The following is a 22,665-nucleotide window of genomic DNA, read 5'->3' on the forward strand; positions in this document are numbered from 1 at the left end:
TCTCAATGAAAGAAATTCATTACATGTTGAGGGGCTCTGCCACAAACTGATGTTAAGTAAATGGTTCTGTAATTGTGTGAGTCCATTTTTTTACCCTTCTCATATGCAGAAGTCACCTGTGCTTCTTTCCGGTGATTTGACTGTATGCGGGATGAGAGACTGGTGATAAATACAACCTAATTAAGGGGCCAGTGCTGCAGAGAACTCTATGTGAAAACGAATTGGGATTTCATATGGACCTTGAAACTTTTTTGTTTTCAACTCTTTCAGTTGCTTCTCTATTCCAGGGATGCCAATTTCCATGTCCTGCATCCAGAAATCTGTGCAATGGTCAAATGGTGCTATGTTTCTATGATCCTACTGATTGAAAGATTTTGTAAATGAAGAATTTAAAACTTCAGCTTTCATTTTACTGTCTTTCTATTGCCACACCAGACTGGTCAACCAATGATTGGACAGAATCCACATAGTGATTTTACATAGGACCTGTATTTGCTATAGTTCTCACCAAGATACTTCACTATGGTGGATGGTGTTGCATGCTTCACACATTGATCGTTTTATAAACACACAGATTTCTGCTAACTTTTGTCTGTAAGCATTTTCACATTCTCTTCTACATCTACATCTATACTCCGCGAGCCACCTTACGGTGTGTGGCGGAGGGTACTTATTGTACCACTATCTGATCCCCCCTTCCCTGTTCCATTCACGAATTGTGCGTGGGAAGAACGACTGCTTGTAAGTCTCCGTATTTGCTCTAATTTCTCGGATCTTTTCGTTGTGATCATTACGCGAGATATATGTGGGCGGTAGTAATATGTTGCCCATCTCTTCCCGGAATGTGCTCTCTCGTAATTTCGATAATAAACCTCTCCGTATTGCGTAACGCCTTTCTTGAAGTGTCCGCCACTGGAGCTTGTTCAGCATCTCCATAACGCTCTCGCGCTGACTAAATGTCCCCATGACAAATCGCGCTGCTTTTCGCTGGATCATGTCTATCTCTTCTATTAATCCAACCTGGTAAGGGTCCCATACTGATGAGCAATACTCAAGAATCGGACGAACAAGCGTTTTGTAAGCTACTTCTTTTGTCGATGAGTCACATTTTCTTAGAATTCTTCCTATGAATCTCAACCTGGCACCTGCTTTTCCCACTATTTGTTTTATGTGATCATTCCACTTCAGATCGCTCCGGATAGTAACTCCTAAGTATTTTACGGTCGTTACCGCTTCCAATGATTTACCACCTATGGCATAATCGTACTGGAATGGATTTCTGCCCCTATGTATGCGCATTATATTACATTTATCTACGTTTAGGGAAAGCTGCCAGCTGTCGCACCATGCATTAATCCTCTGCAGGTCTTCCTGGAGTACGTACGAGTCTTCTGATGTTGCTACTTTCTTGTAGACAACCGTGTCATCTGCAAATAGCCTCACGGAGCTACCGATGTTGTCAACTAAGTCATTTATGTATATTCTGACCCAAGAGAACAACAATCTTGGCTTTCTCAGCATTTTTTGAATTTTGTTATTAAACCACAGTGTGTCTTTTCCATTGTTAATCTACTTACTTGTGAAAGTTCTCCAAAGCAAGATTCACTATCAGTTCAAACTTTGCAGTAATTCCTCTATGTCTAAATTGGATGCTAGCAACTGCTGATCTGCTCTTTCCAGCATAAATATTCTCCTAGTCCTGGTAGATTTACGAACTTTCATAATCATTGTCACTTTGACTACACAGTAACCATTAAATCCTGTCTTCGTACTGGCACTGTCAATAGGCCCCATCTGTTTGTAGTTGCTATGTATAAAATATTTCCATTTTGTGTGGGTTGTTGAACTAGCTACTCAAGAAAGTTTTTAGAAAACATGTTCAAAACTACTTCGCAAGACGACCCTTGTGTGCCACTATAGTGAATCATTTGGTGTCCCGGTGTATACTTGTTAGGATAAAGTCAACTCAAACTAATATTTAGTGACCTGTGTATTTCTGTGCTCCTGAGTGTAGACTTTCTTTGACTGATTCAGCCACTGTTAGGGTAGAATTGGATGTGTGGTAAAAACATCCAATGATTAACTTGAGGTTACTTAGCGAGTTGCTTGTGTCCAGATAGCTTCACAGTTAGAGTTAGACTGAGTTTCAACCTCAGTAGAGACAATATTTGTACTGACTGTAGTGAACGCTCCTCCTGCTATGGTGTGTAACATGTCATTCTGATATACACTGCATGCCTCCTTAAATGTTTTGGAGTTTTCTATTTCAGGTTTCATCTGGCTCTCAGATCTGAAGTAATTTGAGTGAAGGGGCAGTAAATTCAGGAACTTTGTTACAAATGCTATGGCCTTTGTAAACATTCCTCTCCCTTGAGTGATTTTTCCAAGCTGCATGTTAATATACCACAGAATGATTCATCCACTACTGACTTCTGGCTCTCCTAGATGAATAGAGCATGCTGATTTTTACACAGCCATTGCTTGCAGAATCCATGTGGATAAAATCTCATTAGTTTATCAGCCAAGTGGTGGTGTCATCATCTCACAACATTTCAGTGAGTTTCATAATCATCATCTTCAGACCCTTAGAAAAGGTGTTGTAATTAAGAAGTTGAGTATTTATGGACATATCAAGAATTCTCAAAGCTTTTTATTTTTTATTTTTATTATACAATAACGGTGAGTGCAAACACTGCTGTTAGGGAAGAAGACCATGGTCGAATAGAAGATGCATTGAACCACAAATATGCACGTAAGCGAAGCATTAAGTATTAAGCTTTTGAACTTTTATTCTTCAACAAACTATGCACAAACCTGATGTCCCAAACCTCAGTTTAGGATCCTGTACCATCCATACAATTTTGACCCTAAAAGTTTGCATACCCTGTATAACACATAAATAGCCATTCTTACTACGTTATGTCCTGTTATGTCCTGACTGTCTGGTGGAGAGAACCAGTTCAACAGCTGAGTTACAGTGTTCTGTATCTTATTTATGTGTACGTTCTTTGTTCGACTCTTCTTCACATGATGAGGGGTTGTTATCTTCTTAGTCCATTATCTGTAGTTTCGTTTTCAACATGCAAAGAATGTGTTCTTGCATAACAACAGATTTGTTATCTGTGGATATGTTTCATAAAATATAATGGATACATAATGAAAAGCCTTCTTTTTATATCTGCATCTATATTCTGTACACCACATTAAAGTGTCTGATGGGAGGTATTTGTGGTAAGACCTTCATTTCCCCTCTTTTCTATGCCATTCATGTGTGGTTCATGGGAAGAACAACTGTCAGTAGGCCTCTGTATGAGCTATATATTCTTTGAATTTCTTATCTTTCTGTCCTCTGTGTATGTGCTGCACAACACCTGTGGTATGAGAATCTTCATTACTGCTATCTATGAATGGAATGGCGAGGCTGTCAGACACACTAATAATAGGTGTTCTATCTCGTAAAGTGGTATCTGAGGCATAAATGTAGCTGTAGAAGTAGAAGCTCAATTCTCCTATAGTTATTGACTGTACAAAAAGTAAAATTTTCATTCTTAAAATGTCAGATCTCAAATTTTTAAGATTAGTTAAGTTTTATCAAAGTATAAGGCATATTTACTGAAAAATAAAGTAACATGATCTGTCATATTTTCTCTGTGTTATTGATTATGAAAGCACACTGTGAATCAGGTAACAACTGCTACCTGCAGAGGCAGTTGCAGAGCTGCTGATGGTTTACTGTAAGGGCCTGTTGTCAAAACACAAGCAGTTACTCTTTACCTTTAACTGAAGAACTGAATTTTTGAAAATGGAAAGAATGATTACTGTTGTTTGCTAGTGAGATTTGTGTCTTGATGTAGCTCTAAAAATGAAAATCCATGTGGCATCTTCTAATAACAGCTGTACCTCTATCAATCAAGAGTTCTTAATGGTTTATGATATGCTCTGGTATCTTATTGCTGTTCTTTATTACCCTTTTCCCTAATACGAGGGTTGGAACTTAAATAGTGGCAACTATTTATTCACATCTGATACAAAAGAGTTACATGTTTGCACCTGTTACTGACCTTCAAAGTAGTCACCAGCACTGTATAGAACCCGTTGCTAGTGATGTGGAAGGCGTAGTATACCGTTAGCAGAGCCTGTTCTGTTGATGGTGCGAATGGAGCGGTCTACTGCCTGTTGAATTTCTGGAACAGTTCTGAAATGAATGCCACAAAGTGGTTCCTTCATCTTTGGAATCAAATCAAAGTCACAAGGACTTAAGTCCGGGGAATATGGTGGATGGTACAGTATTCCCAGTCCCATTGACCGAACAGAGTAGCCACAGCTTGCGCTGTATGCGCTCATACATTGTCGTTCAAAATGATGGGCGGATTGTGCAGAAAGTGTTGCCACTTCTTTCACAAAGCTGATCGCAGGTGATGCTCCAAAAATGAACAGTAATACTGTACATTGACAGTCTGCTGTGGAGGAACATAATTCGTTAGGATAACACTATCACAGTCATACACGAGAATCACCATAATTTAGGCCGCTCCATTTGCACCATCAACAGAACAGGCTCTGCTAACATATACTACACCTTCCACATTGCTGGCAACGGGTTTTACACAATGCTGGTGACTACTCTGAAGGACAGTAACAGGTGCAGACATGTAACTCTTTTGTATTGATTGTGAATAAATAATTGTCACTATTTAAGTTCCAAACCTCATATTATAAATGAGATACACAACTATAGGGTTCATTAAATTTTATGTAACCATACAAAATCAGTGGATCTTGATTCATGTAGATTACAGTTACAGTTTGTTATATCACAAGTCAGTATAAAAACAGATAAAAATTAAATAGGTTCCTGGCAATCCACATTTTTTATGTTGTGTTTAACTATAATAAATATTTTTGTAGACCAGAAGTTTTTCAACTATAATATGTTTATTTAGCCTGCATGTAATGCCTGTCTTTTGTGTATAATTTTATAATATTATAATAAGCCATTTCTTTCTCAAAGCAGGTTGTCACAAACATAGAAGATTTTAAAAATGCTCTGCCTATAAAAAACACATACCCTTGGTCAGAAAATTTTGCAAATCACAGTGTCTTCAATTTCAGTGGAAATTACAAGGCAGCTGATATAATTTGGACCTTTCACAATTCTACAATGCATCCATTAAGTATGTTAATTGATTACTATAAAAATCATATTTATTAAATTATTTTATTAACTTAAAATAAATTACTTACCTCACTCATGAGTGTAATTTCCAATTCTCATCAGGTTTACCAACAAAGTTAACAAATGAATACTGCCAAGTGACACATACACTTCAGTATTTGAGGGAATGGTCAGGCCATTGCACTCGCATTGTAAGCTCCTGCGATGCTGATGATGGCCTGAGTGCAGCCTGGTATTATAAACATTTCACCATTCTTGCTGATCCTCTTTCTGTCAACCAGAGTCATCTTGACACATTTCTTGAGGTACAGTTATATATATTATTTATTGACCATTATTTCTTGTGTTTGTTTTATTAATTAATAAAACAAAAAATAGCATCATCAAATGTAGTAAAATGTCTGCAGGCATATAAATACAAGCAACATATAAGACATCTACATCTATGTAATATACTGCAGAAGACACTTTATGGTGCATGTTGGAGGAGGGAAATTTGTGTCATTGCTTGTCATTCCCTTTTATGTTCCAATTGCAAATGGAATCAGTGAAAAGTCACTTTCTGTGTGCCTCCGTACAAGCCCTAATTTTCCTATCTTCACTCTGCAGTCCTAGTGTGAGGTTAGAATTAGGCAATAGAATCATTTTTTCTGCAGTCTGTCACAAATGTCTGTTCTCTAAATGTTCTCAATAGTGTTTCATGAAAAGAACATCGTTTTCCCTCTGGGAGTGGCCATTTGAGTTCATGTAACATTTCTGTAATACGTCTGATGAATATACCATTAACAAATCTAACAGCATTCCTCTGAATTGCTTCAATGTCTTTCTGTAACACAACCTCATGGGGATCCGAAACATTCAAGCAGTACTCAAGAATGCGTTGCACACTGTGGCTTCTTTATAGATGACCTGCACTTCTTTGGAATTCTCCCAATAAATCAAAGTCAATACTTCATCTTTACTACTATTGACCTTATGTGATCATTCCATTTCGTATTGCTTTGCAGTGTTACACCTAGACATTCCATCAACATGACAGTTTTCAGCAGCACATCACTAACACAATATTCAAACATTACAGGACTGTTTTTATTGCTCACCTTCATTAACTTTCACTTTTCTACATTTGGAGCAAGATGCCATTCATGTAGAAATTCTAAGTCATCTTGTATCCTCCAACAGTCACTCACTCGACAACAACAGTTTACCATATATTACAGTGTAATTAGCAAACAGTCACAAATTATAACTCACACTATCTGTTAGATCTTTTATGTATGTATAGAATAAGAGCAGTCCTATCAAATTTCCTTGGGGCACCCATGATGATATCCTTGTCTCTGATGAACACTCACCATTCAGGACAGTGTGTGAGTTCCATTACTTAAAAAGTCTTTGCATCACTCACATACCCGAGGAACTAATCTGTATGCTCAGACCTTCATTAACAGGGTGCAATGGGGCACTATGCAAAATGTTTTCCATATAGGATATCGTGCGAGAAAAGGGCAAGCTGAGTTTTACACAAGTGATGATTTATAAATCTGTGCTCGTTTGTGGACAGGTACTTTTCTGTATCAAGGAAATTTATTATATTTGAACTTATAATAAGCTCAAGAATTCTGCAGCAATTAAATATTAAGAATATTGGTCTGTTATTTTGTGGGTCCATTCTTTTACCCTTCTTATATATGGGAGTAACATACACTTTTTACCAGTCTCTTGCAACTTTGTACTGAACAAGATATCACAATAAATGCAAGCTAAGCAAGCAGCCAGTGCCGAAGAAAATTGAATTGAAGTGTCATCTAGACATAGTGACTTATTTGTTAACAGCTGTTTCAGTTGTCTGTCTATACCAGAGGTGCCTATTTTTATGTCCTCTATATGAGAGTGTGTGCAAAGTGGCAGGTGGATTTGGATGCCAATAAGTTTTGCAAAGTACAAATCTAAAGTAAAATACAAGTCTAAATTTTTCTGTCTGATATTTGTCAGATGACTGTTGAAAACACTCATTCGTGGGGGAGAAGTTAGATTGTTTGAAGGCACCCGTCAGAATCAGTGAAATGTGTTAACTCAAGTTGACATCATTTTGCAAACAATTGCTGAACATTGGTGTGTTACTCACAATTTATTTGCAGTCTGAATAGTGGCAGAATATGTGAATGGATAAATAATGGAAACTGATTAATAATTGCTGCTTGAATAATTTAAAAAAAGTTAATTGGAAAGAATAAATGAAAGAAATTAGGAAGTACACTTTTGGGTGAACTTTAATTGGTGCTAATATCAACAGACCTCCAATGTCAATACATTTAAGATCAATATTCATCATTTAAGTTATGTACTTCTTCACATTAATTCCATTGTGTGTAGTCCTGATTATGACAATGCTGATGCAGGATTGCTCCTCCACTGCTTGTGCTAATTCCTCTTGTCTGCTCTGAACCTCTGGATGCAGGATTCTCAGCAAGGGCGAAAAGATGGACAGACAGGTGTGGTCGATGTGAATATATGAATAAAACTTTACTTTCCTAATAACTTTTTCTAACACTTGTAATGTATGCTTGAAATACAGATTTTTAAACAATACTGGTATGACAGATCTTGTAATACGTCTGCCTGCTACCACTTATAGAATCAATACCTTTGACTTTGTGTGTGTGTGTGTGTGTGTGTGTGTGTGTGTGTGTGTGTCTATATATATCACGTGTATAAAAGAAAAAGAACGAATAAAGAAAAAAAGTAATATGATCCATTTTAAGTCATAGTCGCACAAGTCATACACAACGTGACTGGTTTAATTATGTAAGAGTGCAGCTATACAGGTAAACCTAATTAACATTCAATATTTGCTATCAGTGAAATTAAGACCAAGCTCAGCAAGAAGGATAATAACAACCTCAATACTAGTACATTATTAACATCAACCTTTAATTCTGCACTTGTGTAAAACTTTGAATATCTGGGATCTGATATTAATAAGACAAATTCTGTGTCGACCGAAATGAAATCAAATGTCTTAAATGCTGGCAGATGCTTCCACTTGTCCAAGAAGTTACTGGCCTTCAGGGTATTAAATAGTCAGACTAAACTGCAATTATGCAAAGTTATGATCAGACTAGTCATAACATGGAAGTGAAACATGGACATTATAGACTACTGATGAGATGCATTTTAATGCATGGAGCAGTTCAAGATAATAATGGTGGATATATAGAGCAAATGCTTTTATGATTCATGATTTAGTGGAAGAAGACAAAGGATGACCACAAAGTGCTGTGGAAGAGGTTATAAAAACTATTAGATGTAGTCTATGGCAGAGAACCACACTGGAGAGGGCAGATTTGAAGAAATTTGTTGAAGTGACTAATATGCACAGACTCATAATGCCACACGAAGAAGAAGAAAAATATCAGTATTTCTACCTATAGTTCCCACAAAGAAACATTAAGAGGATAAAACTGTACATAAAGTAACAGTGTCATTCTACTCCTGTAGCAGATCACATTGTGGTGGTGAAAGTATGCAGTTGTATCAAAAGCAATATTCACTTGAGAAAACTACAGAATTAAAAGGATACAGAATGACTGACCAATGCTTATCTGGAGTGGTACTTTTGATAGACAGACAAAAAGAAAAAAATAACTACCTTCTTCATCAAGGAGAAAAAAGGGATAGTTTTGGGAAGGTTAGGATAGAGGGGCAGGTACTCAGACCTTACACTGAGAAGGACCCACTTAAAATGCTGAATGTTTGCAGAAGTACAGGGTTGGCATGCACTATGTACTGTTTAACCTCCATTTACCCACATCTCCTCACCTCCAAGACAGCCTTGCCTTAGTTTGTTGCATGTATCAATGTCAGTGACAGTGGCGGCTCATGAATATACATTCTGGATGTTCCCAAATTTTTTGAATCAGGCAATTTCTGCTGTATAATAGTTATGCGTATGAACAAATTTATACAACTACTGCCACTGTCAGTAATAATAATAGTAATAATAATAATAATATGCATTACTTGTCTGACAAAAGAAGGAATTGTTTTGTGCACAAGTGCAGTTTAGAGCAAGAACAAAATGTGTAAGCTTTCGCTACTCTCCATTTCACATTTTTGTGTAAGTGGGTGTTTCTAAGCTTTTTAATTTTTTGGGTAAATGTACCATGTCCCCAACACCTGTATTAGTTCCCAAATTAACAGTAGGGCTGAAAAATCAAACATTCTTACATTGTACCCACATAACAGCTTATGCTTATCGTATAGTTCTTTGTTAAATGTTTTCTTGTAGTCTCACTTATTTGATTTCATCACTTTTGATCAATGGATCTGTTCTGGGACGCTGCAGTTAATTCTTTTGTGGCTAATTTTTCCTGGTAATTTACTTTTCTGTTAGCACTCAAAACAGATTCAACATAGTTCATGTTGACACTGCACATTCCTCCACAGTAACCAACCGGTTCCAAACACAAACTACTGTTTTTGGAAATAATTAAGTTCAAGTAGTAATGTCTACCAACGTAGTCAATTGACTAGAGTGCAAATGAGTTGCTGAGAACTGCAAGGGCCAAAAGCACACCGTCATCGATCCCACATTTAAGTGAATATTAGAGAAACAAAACAGCTTTTTGTGAATGCCAATACTCGTATATACACTGTGGGCCTACAGCACAGATAAACCTGACTCACCATAAGATCAACTGATGTCAAAAGCATGAATAAATGCTAATCTCAGAATTGACAATGATGTGCTTTAGGCCCTTATGGTTCTAAGTGCCTCAAATGGATCACAGTATGATAAAATCCAAAATTTGATATACTGTAACTCATCCAGAAACCTACAAAATAGGTTTTTCTGTCAGTACAACTGTAACATATACTAAAGTACAATCTAATTATAGTACATAGCGAATGAACTGGCATATATGAGGAGTGTGCCAATGTCCAGCATGATTTATTCCATGTGAACATGGGTAAGTCTGCTGCAGTGTGCTACCACCTGGTTGCATTGACGTAAACTTGTAGTTGAGTGGAAGGGCTAGCTGTGCATGCTGTGAACTGAGTACATTGATTATTGAATCTGTATGTATTTGGCCTGTAAGGCAAATGTGCAAAAGCATCTTAAAATGTGCACAGCTGCAGGTGTGCTCATGACACTGATGCCAAGTTTCACAGAGTCAAGAAGAGTACCAATGTTGCATAGCATGGTAGATTCAGTGCCGTGTATTTCAGACTATTGTATCTATGTTATGTTTAACACCATTCAACGAAAAGTAAACAATAAATCCACAAGGTGGCAAAAGTTGGGGTGTTCACTTGCTCTTGTGCTCTTACACAGCAGCCGCTATTGGTCAGTTTCCAATCTAAAACTTTACTCCTTCACATTTCAGTACAAGATCCCATACTACCATTAATCTACATCCATACTCAATTAACCACTGTGTAGAGCATGGCAGAGTACTTCCCATTGTACCAGTTATTAGAGCTTCTTCCCATTCCATTCACATATGGAGTGCAGAAAGACTGTTTAAATGGCTCTGTGAATGCTGTAATTAAACTACTGTGAAGGGGTGGAGGGTCATAGTATATTCCTAGGACCATTGTTTAAAGCCATTTTTTAAAAAAATTTCTTAGTAAACTTTCTCAGAATAGTTTCCATCTATCTTCACATGTCTGCCAGTACAGTTTCTTCAACATCTCTGCAGTACCATCCCACTGGTCAAACAAGCATGTGACTGTTTGTGCTGCCCTTCTCTGTATACATTCAGTAACCCCATTCAGGCCTATTTGGTATGGGTCCCACACACTTTAACAATATTCTAGGATGGGTCACTTGAGTAGTTTGTAAGCAATCCCCCCTGTAGACTGGTTACATTTATCTAATATTGTACTAACAGACCAAAGTCTGCTATCTGCTTTACCCACAACCTAGCATATGTGATCATTACCCTTAGGTATTGTGGGAGTTTACTGATTCCAGCTGTGTCTTGCTGATACTATATTCATAGGATACGTCATCTTTTCATTTTGTGAAGCGCACAATTCAATATTTCTGAACATTTAAAACAAGTTGCCAATCTTTGCATCACTTTGAAATCTTATCAAGATCTAACTGAATATTTGTGCAGATTATTTTCAGACAGTACTTCATTGTAGATGAATGCATCGTCAGCAAAAATTCTGAGGTTACTATTAATTTTGCCTGCAAGATCATTAATTTACAACATGAACAGCAAGGTCACTACACACTTATCTGAGTCACACTCAAAATTACTTTCACATAAGTCAATGACTCTCCATTTGAGATACCATGCTGCTTTCTCTCTACTAAAAAATCCTCAATCCAGTCACAAATCTTGCTTGGTACTTCATACTGTCACCTTTTTGATAGCAAGCATAGATGTGGTACTGAGTCAAATGCTTTTTAGAAACAGAAATACTCCATCTATCCGACTGCTTTGATCCCTAGCTCTCAGGACATTTCAAGGTTAGTTTTATATTTATTTTGCTTCATATGAGAATAGTGTGAGTTGGATTTCACATCATCAGTGTTTGAAGAATCCATGCTGTTTGGCATGGGAGGTGCTCATTCTGTTTGAGATACCTCATTACATTTGAGCTCATAATATATTCTAAGCTTGGATGGATTTCATGGATAATGGACAGTTTCATGGGTCACATCTGGTACCTTCTTGTAGACAGGTGTGTCTTGTGCTTTCTGTTGTATCCTAGCCAGTAATGCCAACCGAGCCCGCTGCCAAAAGGTTGGCAGCATCAAAGTACGGACGCCGTCCGCATAAGCAGCGCCAGCGATACAGGAAATCGCCGCAAGTCTGCGCACGCCACCGCTGGCTTCTGGCTTCTTAAGCGCTGGAGTCGCGAGCGCTAGGACAGTTCTGTATTTGCCGCTCAGTTGTATACTCGCCACCGATTTGTGTACTTGCTAGTCAGTTGTGTGTTCATCGCAGCAGAGTTGTTGTTTGTCGTCAGCCGACGCTGACCTAGCCGCTCCGACTCGAACTAGACAGATTTTTGTAGACACCGAGTTCACTACTGTGTTTCTGTATCTTCATGAATAAAGATAAGTACCGACTTATTTAATCCGAGTGTTTGGGGTTTCATCTTTCTGTTTACTGTTCCAGCGGACCGGTCGGCCCGCTATTAAAAGTGTGGCGGTGACTTCGTAAGCCATTTCTACAGCCAAGTGTTTGTCGCTACGAACACCGCCACAAAACTTTCTTTCAACTGCTGGGCATGATTCTTGTTTGGGGGATCTATGGTAAATTATAGTTAGAAGAGGCCACACACTTGCTATAGAATCTGATGGGGATTCCATTGGGTCCTGGGGCTTTCATCTTGTTCAGTTTTAGTGATTTCAGCTATTTCTCAGCTCCACTGACACTTAACATCTATATCTCTCATCTTTGCAGTGCTGCAAGAAATAAATTGGTGGCAATATCCCCGCATTTTCGTTCATAAAGAAACATTTGAAAACCAGGTTCAGTATTTCTACTTTTGCTGTGCTACCCTTAATTTGAGTCCTTGTCTCGTCCATGAATGTCTGTACAGCCTTTACACAAGACAAGAATTTTTTTGAGTTTTGTGAGAGATCCTTCAGTAATATTCTGCTGTGGTAGTCACTGAAGGATTTGTTCATACACTGATGATATACCATGGATGGCCCTCGCCTCATGAAATTTTCCACTATGTATGTGTCTATCAGGTCAACTATTCTTCTAATCTTGAGGTAACGTTCTTTTACATGATTCTCTTCAGAACTAAATGTTCTGCATTTCTTATTGAGATAAGACACTACTGCCTCTTTATATAGTTTGCTGAGAATATAAATCCATCTATTTGTTTTAGTTGCCCACTGTATTTGCTAATCATTGTTGCTTCAACAGCCTCTTTGTCACTGATACCAATTTCTATGTGGGCATTCTTTGTTGCTATACAATCTCATATATTTTTATGATAGGTGAGCTTGTGAACAATCTTTTCCAGGTAGTTCTCAGATAATGCATTTAATAATGTTTCCCAAGATGTCTTGTCACACACACCACTCACAGAACTGTAATTTTGCCAGTTGAGTGTTGGATGGTTAAAGTCTCCTCCAATGATAATATGATTACGGAACTTGCATGTTAGTGAATGTAAGTTTTCTCTAAAATTTTTCCTAGTTGATTGTTGGATGATTAAAGTCTCCTCCAAAATATGATAAGGGAACTTACATATTAGGGAACTTAAGTTTTCTCTAAAATTTTTCAGAAGGTGAGTCTTATGGATGACAGAAGGATCTGATTATAAGTTTATGCACACCCTTGATATTGAAATCTCGTCCAGTTAATCTTGCTCGCAGTTTCAATCTCATTCTTGTTGGTTTTAGTTTCTTGTCTCCTGTGACAAATCTAGTGCCTCCATTTACCATTGGCATACCCTTTCAATGTACACTTAAATTTTCATTAAATATCTAAATGCTGTCAATATTGGGTCATAAGCAGCTCTCTGTGCCTAGTATAATGTGACCTCCACAGATTTTTAGGAGCACTTCAAACTACGGCACTTTGTTTCAAAGGATTTGGCAGTTAATTACTAGAATTTTAATACCCTCTACTATGGCAGAAGTCCAGCAACTAACAGTGTAACTTGTTACAGAACCTTCAAAGTCTGTGGTTGAGTTCTTCCACTGGACTCAGAACCATGGGGCCACAATCATTTCTGGAGACAGTGTTGCAAATTTTAGCTTTGTTGAAACTCCTGGTCTTTTCAACCTTCTCTGTTAGCCACTGGAATGACGCAAGTGTGACTTCAGAGCCCAGATGATGAGCATCATTTGTGACAATGTATGCCTCAATGTGCAACTGATTCACCCTGTTGTCTCAGTGTTTGCTGGACTTGCCTTTTCACTTTTCAACATATTGAATGACACCCTCAGGCATATATACTGACTGCATCTAGAGTTCCTTCTCATTCCTTGCTGCCATTTCCCTAAGGAGTGCTGTTATTAGCCATACTTTTGAACTGCTGATGATATTCAATGGCTTAGTTTTGGTCTCAGTGAAAAGCAGCACATCAAACTTGTTGGTTAGGGGCATGCATATCACACAGTTCTCCCTGAAATTCTCTATGTAAGGTGCTTATTCCTATCTCTGACATGCCTTTCTGTAAAGTGAACAAGTAGTGGTAGATCTCTTACTTCCTGTAAATGAGAGAGGATTCACAGGAGAGGATAGTACTCGAGGTGCCTTTGGTATTTTTGATACTCAACACCCATTCACATCAGCTTATTATGATTTGACAGTAGCCAGAGGATTTCTAGCTGCTTATGAACATCAACTAACCCATCCTGTGTTCAAGAATAGCATTCACAATGGGGCTGCATTGTGGACGGTGCAATGTTTTACAGAACAATAAACATTAAACTATATTTAAAATAAGCTTGCTGATTGTCTGTTAATTTCTGGATTTGTTAAGCTAGAATTATTACTAATTCCCTTCAAGAGCTGAAGCAATTAGTTACAGATAACCTTGGTATAAAAGTTACTAATGTTCTGAAACTTTTTTTTGAGGCTATTCATCTACATCTACATAGATACTCCGCAATCCACTGTATGGTGCCTGTACCACTAGTAGTCATTTCCTTTCCTGTTGCACTCGCAAATAGAGCAAGGGATAAATGACTGCCTATATGCCTCCATATGAGCCCTAATTTCTCATATCTTATCTTTGTGGTCCTTACATGCAATGTATGTTGGTGACAGTCAAGTCATTTGGCAGTCAACTTCAAATGCCGGTTCTCTAAATTTGCTCAATAGTGTTTCTTGTCTTCCCTTCACGGATCCCTATTTGAGTTCCAAAAGTATCTCTGTAACAGTTACATGTTGCTCAGACCTACTAGACACAGATCTAGCAGCCCGCCTCTGAATTGCTTTGATGTCTTCCTTCAATCCACTGTGGTATTGATCACAAACACTTTAGTGGTAACTCAAGAATAACTCGCACCAGCATCCTATATGCGGTCTCCAGTATAGGTGAACCACTGTTTCCTAAAATTCTCCCAGTTCCTCTAAATTTTCTCAGTAGTCAACCATTCACCTTTCCAACCACAATTCTCACATGATCATTCTATTTCATATTGCTTTGCAGAGTAATGCCCAGATATATAAATGATTTGACTCTGTTAAGTATGACACTAGTGATACTGTATCTGAACATTACATGTTTGTTCTTCTATTTATCCACATTAATTTATATTTTTCCACATTTGGAGCTAGCTTGAAATTTTGTCTAAGTCATCTTGTGTCTTCCTACAGTCACTCAGCTTTGGCACCTTACCATACACCACAGCACCATCAGCAATCAACCACACATTGCTGCACACCCTATCTGCCAAATCATTTATGTATACAGAGAAAAACGGTGGTCTTATCACACTTACCTGGGGCATTCTGATAATACCCTTGTCTCTGATGAACACTCACTGTTGAGAACAACATATGGGACACATTACTTAAGGGGTCTTCAAGCTAGTCACATATCTGTCAATTTATTCCATATACTCATGCTTTCATTAACAACCTGCAATGGGGCAGCATGTCAAATGCTTTCTGGAAAGCCAGATACATGGAATCTGCCTGTTGCCCTTCATCCATTGTTTGCAGTGTATCATGTGAGAAAAGGGCAAGCTGAGTTTCACAAGAACAATGTTTTCGAAAACCATCCTGATTTGTGGAACTAAGCTTCTCAGCCTCAAAAAAGTTTATTACATTTGAGCCAAGAATATGTTCAAGGATTCTGCAGCAAACCAAAGGTAGATCTGTTCTTTTACCATTCTTATATACTGGAGTCACATGTGGTTTTTTTCCAGTCCCTTGAGACTCTGCGCTGGGCAACAGATTCATGATAAAAGCAGGCTAGGTAAAGGATAAATGCCACAGAATACTCTTTGTAAAACTGAATTCAGCTTCCATCTGGACCTGGTGATTATTTGCTTTCAAATCTTTCAGTTGTTTCTCTATGCCAGGGGTGTTTATTACTATGTTGTCCATATGGGAAGTGGTCTTCTGGTCAAATGACAGTATGTCTGTATGACTCTCCTGTGCAAATGATTTCTTGAACGTGAAATTTGAAACTTTGGCTTTTGTTTTGCTATCTTCAACTGCCTCTCCAGACTGGCCAACAAGGAACAGAATAGAAGCCTTAGTCCTACTTAACGATTTTATGTAGGACCAGAATTTTCTCGGGTTCTCTGCCAGATCTTTTGCTAAGGTGTGACAGTGGTAGTTGTATGCTTCGCAGAGAGATCTTTTCACAGATGCACGAATCTCTACTAACCTTTGCTTGTAGTGATTTTTGCATTCCCTTTTGAACTGAGAATGCAACAGCCTCTGCTTCCTCAGCATCTAAATTTTGTTGCTAAACCATGATGGGTCTTTTCCATCCGTATCCAGTTACTAGCTACATAACTCTCTAGACCACGATTTACAATCTGCTTAAACTTTGCCCATAATTCCTCTACATCCACCTTACTGGAACTAAGTGATGTCAGTTCACTGTCTAAGTGAGATGCTGACAACTGGTTATCTGCTCTGTCTAGCAGAAACACTCTCCTAGCCTCCTTGAGTGATTTGCTAACTTTCGTGATCACAGTTGCTGTAATGATATCATGATCGCTAATCCCCATTTATATCTGACATTGTCAATAAGGGCCAGCCTTTTTGTAGCTACAGGGTCTAAGATATTTTCATTGTGTGTGGGCTGCCAAACTGGCTGCTCAAGACACTTTACAGAAAACGCATTCAAAAGTATTTCGTGTGACTCTTTGGTTGTACCCTCCGCAATGAATCTGTGGACATCCCAGTCTATACTTGTTAGGTTAAAGTCACCTCCAACTAATTTTACATGATCTAGGTATTTATGCAGTGACCGTAGACTTTCTTGAATGACTCTAGAACTGTCACAATGGAATCGAGTGTCCGGTAAAAACATCCAACCATTAAGTTGGTTTCACTTACACCTGTTGCATGTGACCAGATAACTTCACTGTCACGCTCTACTTTGACCTCAATAGAGACAATATTTTTATCAACTGCAATGAACACTCCCCCTCCGATGGCCTGTAATATGTCTTTCTGATATACATTCCATAATTTGCCAATGATAGATACTGCCTACAGGAAAATTACAGAGACCCTTGGAGAAAAGAGAACCACTTGTATGAATATCAAGAGCTCAGATGGAAACCCAGTTCTAAGCAAAGAAGGGAAAACAGAAAGGTGGAAGGAGTATATAGAGGGTCTATACAAGGGTGATGCACTTGAGTACAATATTATGGAAATGGAAGAGGATGTAGATGAAGATGAAATGGGAGATATGATACTGCGTGAAGAGTTTGACAGAGCACTGAAAGACCTGAGTCGAAACAAGGCCCCGGGAGTAGAGAACATCCCATTAGAACTACTGACAGTCTTGGGAGAGCCAGTCCTGACAAAACTCTACCATCTGGTGAGCAAGATGTATGAGACAGGCGAAATTCCCTCAGACTTCAAGAAGAATATAATAATGACAATCCCAAAGAAAGCAGGTGTTGACAGATGTGAAAATTACCGAACTATCAGCTTAATAAGTCACAGCTGCAAAATACTAACGTGAATTCTTTACAGACGAATGGAAAAACTGGTAGAAACCGACCTTGGGGAAGATGAGTTTGGATTCTGTAGAAATATGGGAACATGTGAGGCAATACTGACCCTATAACTTATCTTAGAAGCTAGATTAAGGAAAGGCAAACCTACGTTTCTAGCATTTGTAGACTTAGAGAAAGCTTTTGACAATGTTGACTGGAATACTCTCTTTCAAATTCTGAAGGTGGCAGGGGTAAAATACAGGGAGCGAAAGGCTATTTACAATTTGTATAGAAACCAGATGGCAGTTATAAGAGTTGAGGGGCATGAAAGGGAAGCAGTGGTTGGGAAGGGAGTGAGACAGGGTTGTAGCCTCTCCCCGATGTTGTTCAATCTGTATATTGAGCAAGCAGTGAAGGAAACAAAAGAAAAATTCGAAGTAGGTATTAAAATCCATGGAGAAGAAATAAAAACTATGAGGTTCGCCAATGACATTGTAATTCTGTCAGAGGCAGCAAGGGACTTGGAAGAGCAGTTGAACGGAATGGACAGTGACTTGAAAGGAGTGTATAAGATGAACATCAACAAAAGCAAAACGAGGATAATGGAATGTAGTCAAATTAAGTCGGGTGATGCTGAGGGTATTAGATTAGGAAATGAGACACTTAAAGTAGTAAAGGAGTTTTGCTATTTGGGGAGCAAAATAACTGATGATGGTCAAAGTAGAGAGGATATGAAATGTAGACTGGCAATGACAAGGAAAGCGTTTCTGAAGAAGAGAAATTTGTTAACATAGAGTATAGATTTAAGTGTCAGGAAGTCATTTCTGAAAGTATTTGTATGGAGTGTAGCCATGTATGGAAGTGAAACATGGACGATAACTAGTTTGGACAAGAAGAGAATAGAAGCTTTCGAAATATGGTGCTACAGAAGAATGCTGAAGATAAGGTGGCTAGATCACGTAACTAATGAGGAGGTATTGAATAGGATTGGGGAGAAGAGAAGTTTGTGGCACAACTTGACCAGAAGAAGGGATTGGTTGGTAGGACATGTTCTGAGGCATCAAGGGATCACCAATTTAGTATTGGAGGGCAGCGCGGAGGGTAAAAATCATAGAGGGAGACCAAGAGATGAATACACTAAGCAGATTCAGAAGGATGTAGGTTGCAGTAGGTACTGGGAGATGAAGAAGCTTGCACAGGATAGAGTAGCATGGAGAGCTGCATCAAACCAGTCTCAGGACTGAAGACCACAACAACAACAACAACAACAACTTGCCAAATATCTCAGAACTTTCCAGTTTGGGTTTCAGCCAGCTCTCAGTCCCAATAATAATCTGAGTGCAAGAACTTTCCTGGAGCGCAGTAAATTCAGGAACTTCATTATGAATACTTTGACGGCTTACTGATAAAATTTTGGCAGTCAAAGTGTGTGTATTCTGAACGCCTTTTGACTTCCCTTGCTGCGTATTGACTGGTGAGTGTTCATCAGAGCACCTCAAACTACTGTCTAGCCTAAAAAAACTCTCATGTGCACTCACAAGTACTGTGATACCTGAGTAGCTGCTTCCTTTGTGTAGTGCAACCTGTCAAGGACAATCCTACAAATCCCCACAGGATAACACAGGTCTAGAAAGCTGCAGCCATGACTTTCACAGAGTTGACAGAGCCTTTGGCTGACACCCTTCACTCAGCTCTAAACTAAAGCACCCTAATCAAGTCTGGGAACAATGTCACAAATTGTGAGCTGTGTTTGCATCCCATGCATGAGGCCGGCAGTCTTCACCACCTCTGCCAGCTGCCTGTATGAACTGAAGATGGCCTCAGAACCCGTATGACAGGTGTCGTTGGTGCCAGTTTGAGCCACAATTTGCAGATGAATACGCCCTGCACAGCCACAGGCAAAGCCACCTCCGTGAATCGGGTGAGGCCCACCAGCAGATGTACCAAGTGCACATTGGCTTTCTTTCCAGTCCTGAATGCTATCTGCCTAATGGGCTCCATAACGTGCTTAACATTGCAGCTCCCTATAACTGCCACGTGTCTGCTCAGCCCCTGCTGAAAGAGTGGTCACCTGTCCACTCACAGAGTGACTGGGTGAATGGAGGTGGCCCGTCTCCACGTTGGTCCTCCAGCTTGAGCGACGCAAACACATTACCACCCGCCACTCATGCACCAGTGAGGGCAGGTCCACTGCATCGGGTGCACTAGGAGGTGCTTTGGAAGCAGAGCCTGTGGGCAAAACAAGCGACACCTAAGGTGTCCCATGCAGTGTGCCAGATTCTCTGCCATCGCTATACCCTGAGGCAGAGCCTGAAGGTGACTAATCGTAGCCAAAAGTGCACTTAGCTGTTCAAGAACTATTGCCAGTTCCTCCTGCATCCACACACAGCATGCACAGAAGCATTATGTTCGAGTATAATGACTTTTCTGGAGACTAGAAATCTACTCTGTAGGAATCATCATGGGTTTCGAAAAAGACGGTCATGTGAAACCCAGCTCACGCTATTCGTCCACGAGACTCAGAGGGCCATAGACACGGGTTCATAGGTAGATGCCGCGTTTCTTGACTTCCGCAAGGCGTTCGATACAGTTCCTCACAGTCGTTTAATGAACAAAGTAAGAGCATATGGACTATCAGACCAATTGTGTGATTGGATTGAGGAGTTCCTAGATAACAGAATGCAGCATGTCATTCTCAATGGAGAGAAGTCTTCTGAAGTAAGAGTGATTTCAGGTGTGCCGCAGGGGAGTGTCATAGGACCATTGCTATTCACAATATACATAAATGACCTGGTGGATGACATCGGAAGTTCACTGAGGCTTTTTGCAGATGATGCTGTGGTGTATCGAGAGGTTGTAACAATGGAAAATTGTACTGAAATGCAGGACGATCTGCAGTGAATTGACGCATGGTGCAGGGAATGGCAATTGAATCTCAATGTAGACAAGTGTAATGTGCTGCGAATACATAGAAAGATAGATCCCTTATCATTTAGCTACAAAATAGCAGGTCAGCTACTGGAAGCAGTTAATTCCATAAATTATCTGGGAGTACGCATTAGGAGTGATTTAAAATGGAATGATCATATAAAGTTGATCGTCGGTAAAGCAGATGACAGACTGAGATTCATTGGAAGAATCCTAAGGAAATGCAATCCAAAAACAAAGGAAGTAGGTTACAGTACGCTTGTTCGCCCACTGCTTGAATACTGCTCAGCAGTGTGGAATCCGTACCAAATAGGGTTGGCAGAAGAGATAGAGAAGATCCAACGGAGAGCAGCGAGCTTCATTACAGGATCATTTAGTAATCGCAAAAGCGTTACGGAGATGATAGATAAACTCCAGTGGAAGACTCTGCAGGAGAGACACTCAGTAGCTCGGTAAGGGCTTTTGTTAAAGTTTCGAGAACATACCTTCACCGAAGAGTCAAGCAGTATATTGCTCCCTCCTACGTATATCTCGCGAAGAGACCATGAGGATAAAATCAGAGAGATTAGAGCCCACACAGAGGCATACCGACAATCCTTCTTTCCACGAACAATACGAGACTGGAATAGAAGGGAGAACCGATAGAGGTACTCAAGGTACCCTCCGCCACACACCATCAGGTGGCTTGCAGAGTATGGATGTAGATGTAGATGTAAACTATAAAAGCATACAGGTTCTTAGATATGCAACTTGCTACACTCCTGAGATTTCACCAATGGAGACTGATACATTAATGAGCTGTGTAGCTGGCTGTTGCATGAGAAACTGTGGCACGACAGACTGAATGAATTTACACTTATGAAAATGTGAGATTAGACCTCTTTAAGAGAAAAACATGCATAAAATTTAATAAACACACTATGAGGAAAACACAGAAAGATGAACACTTAACTTGCTGCTCTGTAGATGTATATCAGCTGAGAGCTGTCACTAACAAACTTACAAACAGTGTTAAATGCAGATATATACACTGCTGTTGAAAATTAAGACTAAATATATGAAAATATATTAGTTATAACATGCTACAGTAACTTAATCTAAAACATCTAATTACTACAAAATAAATGCAATACACTTGTAACTTCAAAAAATTCTCAAAAATGCATCTTTATTTACGTTAATGTACACTGAAATTTGTGATGAACAACTCTTTGAACAATAACTGTGAATTACAAAAGCCTATATTGATCATACTGTGTAAGCTTTCACGGCTGGTATTGTCTTCACTTAAAACTTCTGCGCTGACAGGCCGTGGTTGAAGTATAAAACTCTCTCCTGACGTTTCGTCTCCGACTGCGGGAGACATCCTCGGAGGCGAGCAGTTCGCCGCTTTACCTCCGAGGATGTCTCCTGCAGTCGGAGACGAAAGGTCAGGAAAGAGTTTTATACATTGACCACGGTCTATCAGCCCGGAAGTTTTAAGTGAAGAAAAGCCTATATTTTACAAAATAAGTAATGCACAATCAACAAAACTTCTCAAAAATGTGCATATGCAAGCAGCTGTTTTTCACATAACTATGCAATGAATTTAGTGGATGATTGTGAACAAAGATTGCCAAAAAGCATGATTTAAGTTTACAATTGATGATGTAGTAAATGTTTTTCATGACACTTGTAAATGTAAAAAATACATAGTATATCCTGATATACATCAGTATTGATGCAGTGAATTGAAGATTATGAGAGAATGACATGACCAACAAATTATCAGAACCTATAATTATGAACCTGTTATACATGATCTCACACAAAGGGAAATCCAAAAGTCAGCCTGTATATGTAAATTAGTGTGTGAATGCAAAGATTTTTTACTTAGCTGAATTTGTGACACATTCAACACTGACGTACCAAAGATGAACACTGTTGTGTCAGTTTA

At 39.0% G+C, this 22,665-nt stretch overlaps 1 protein-coding gene across 2 annotated transcripts in view; it reads left to right on the forward strand.

The window, feature by feature from the left end:
* The window catches only part of LOC124612278 (tectonic-1), a 97,714-nt gene that overhangs the window by 71,381 nt on the left and 3,668 nt on the right, over window positions 1-22,665 (forward strand). The window contains exons 3-4 of one of the 2 annotated variants that reach the window (XM_047140383.1): window positions 5,012-5,174; window positions 5,279-5,481. In XM_047140383.1, the coding sequence (XP_046996339.1) occupies window positions 5,012-5,174; window positions 5,279-5,481 (366 nt within the window). The remainder of the gene's footprint in view (window positions 1-5,011; window positions 5,175-5,278; window positions 5,482-22,665) is intronic. The other variant, XM_047140384.1, reaches the window with a different exon arrangement.

This window comes from Schistocerca americana, chromosome 4 (genome assembly GCF_021461395.2).
Source record: "Schistocerca americana isolate TAMUIC-IGC-003095 chromosome 4, iqSchAmer2.1, whole genome shotgun sequence".
In the NCBI taxonomy this organism is placed as follows: domain Eukaryota; kingdom Metazoa; phylum Arthropoda; class Insecta; order Orthoptera; family Acrididae; genus Schistocerca; species Schistocerca americana.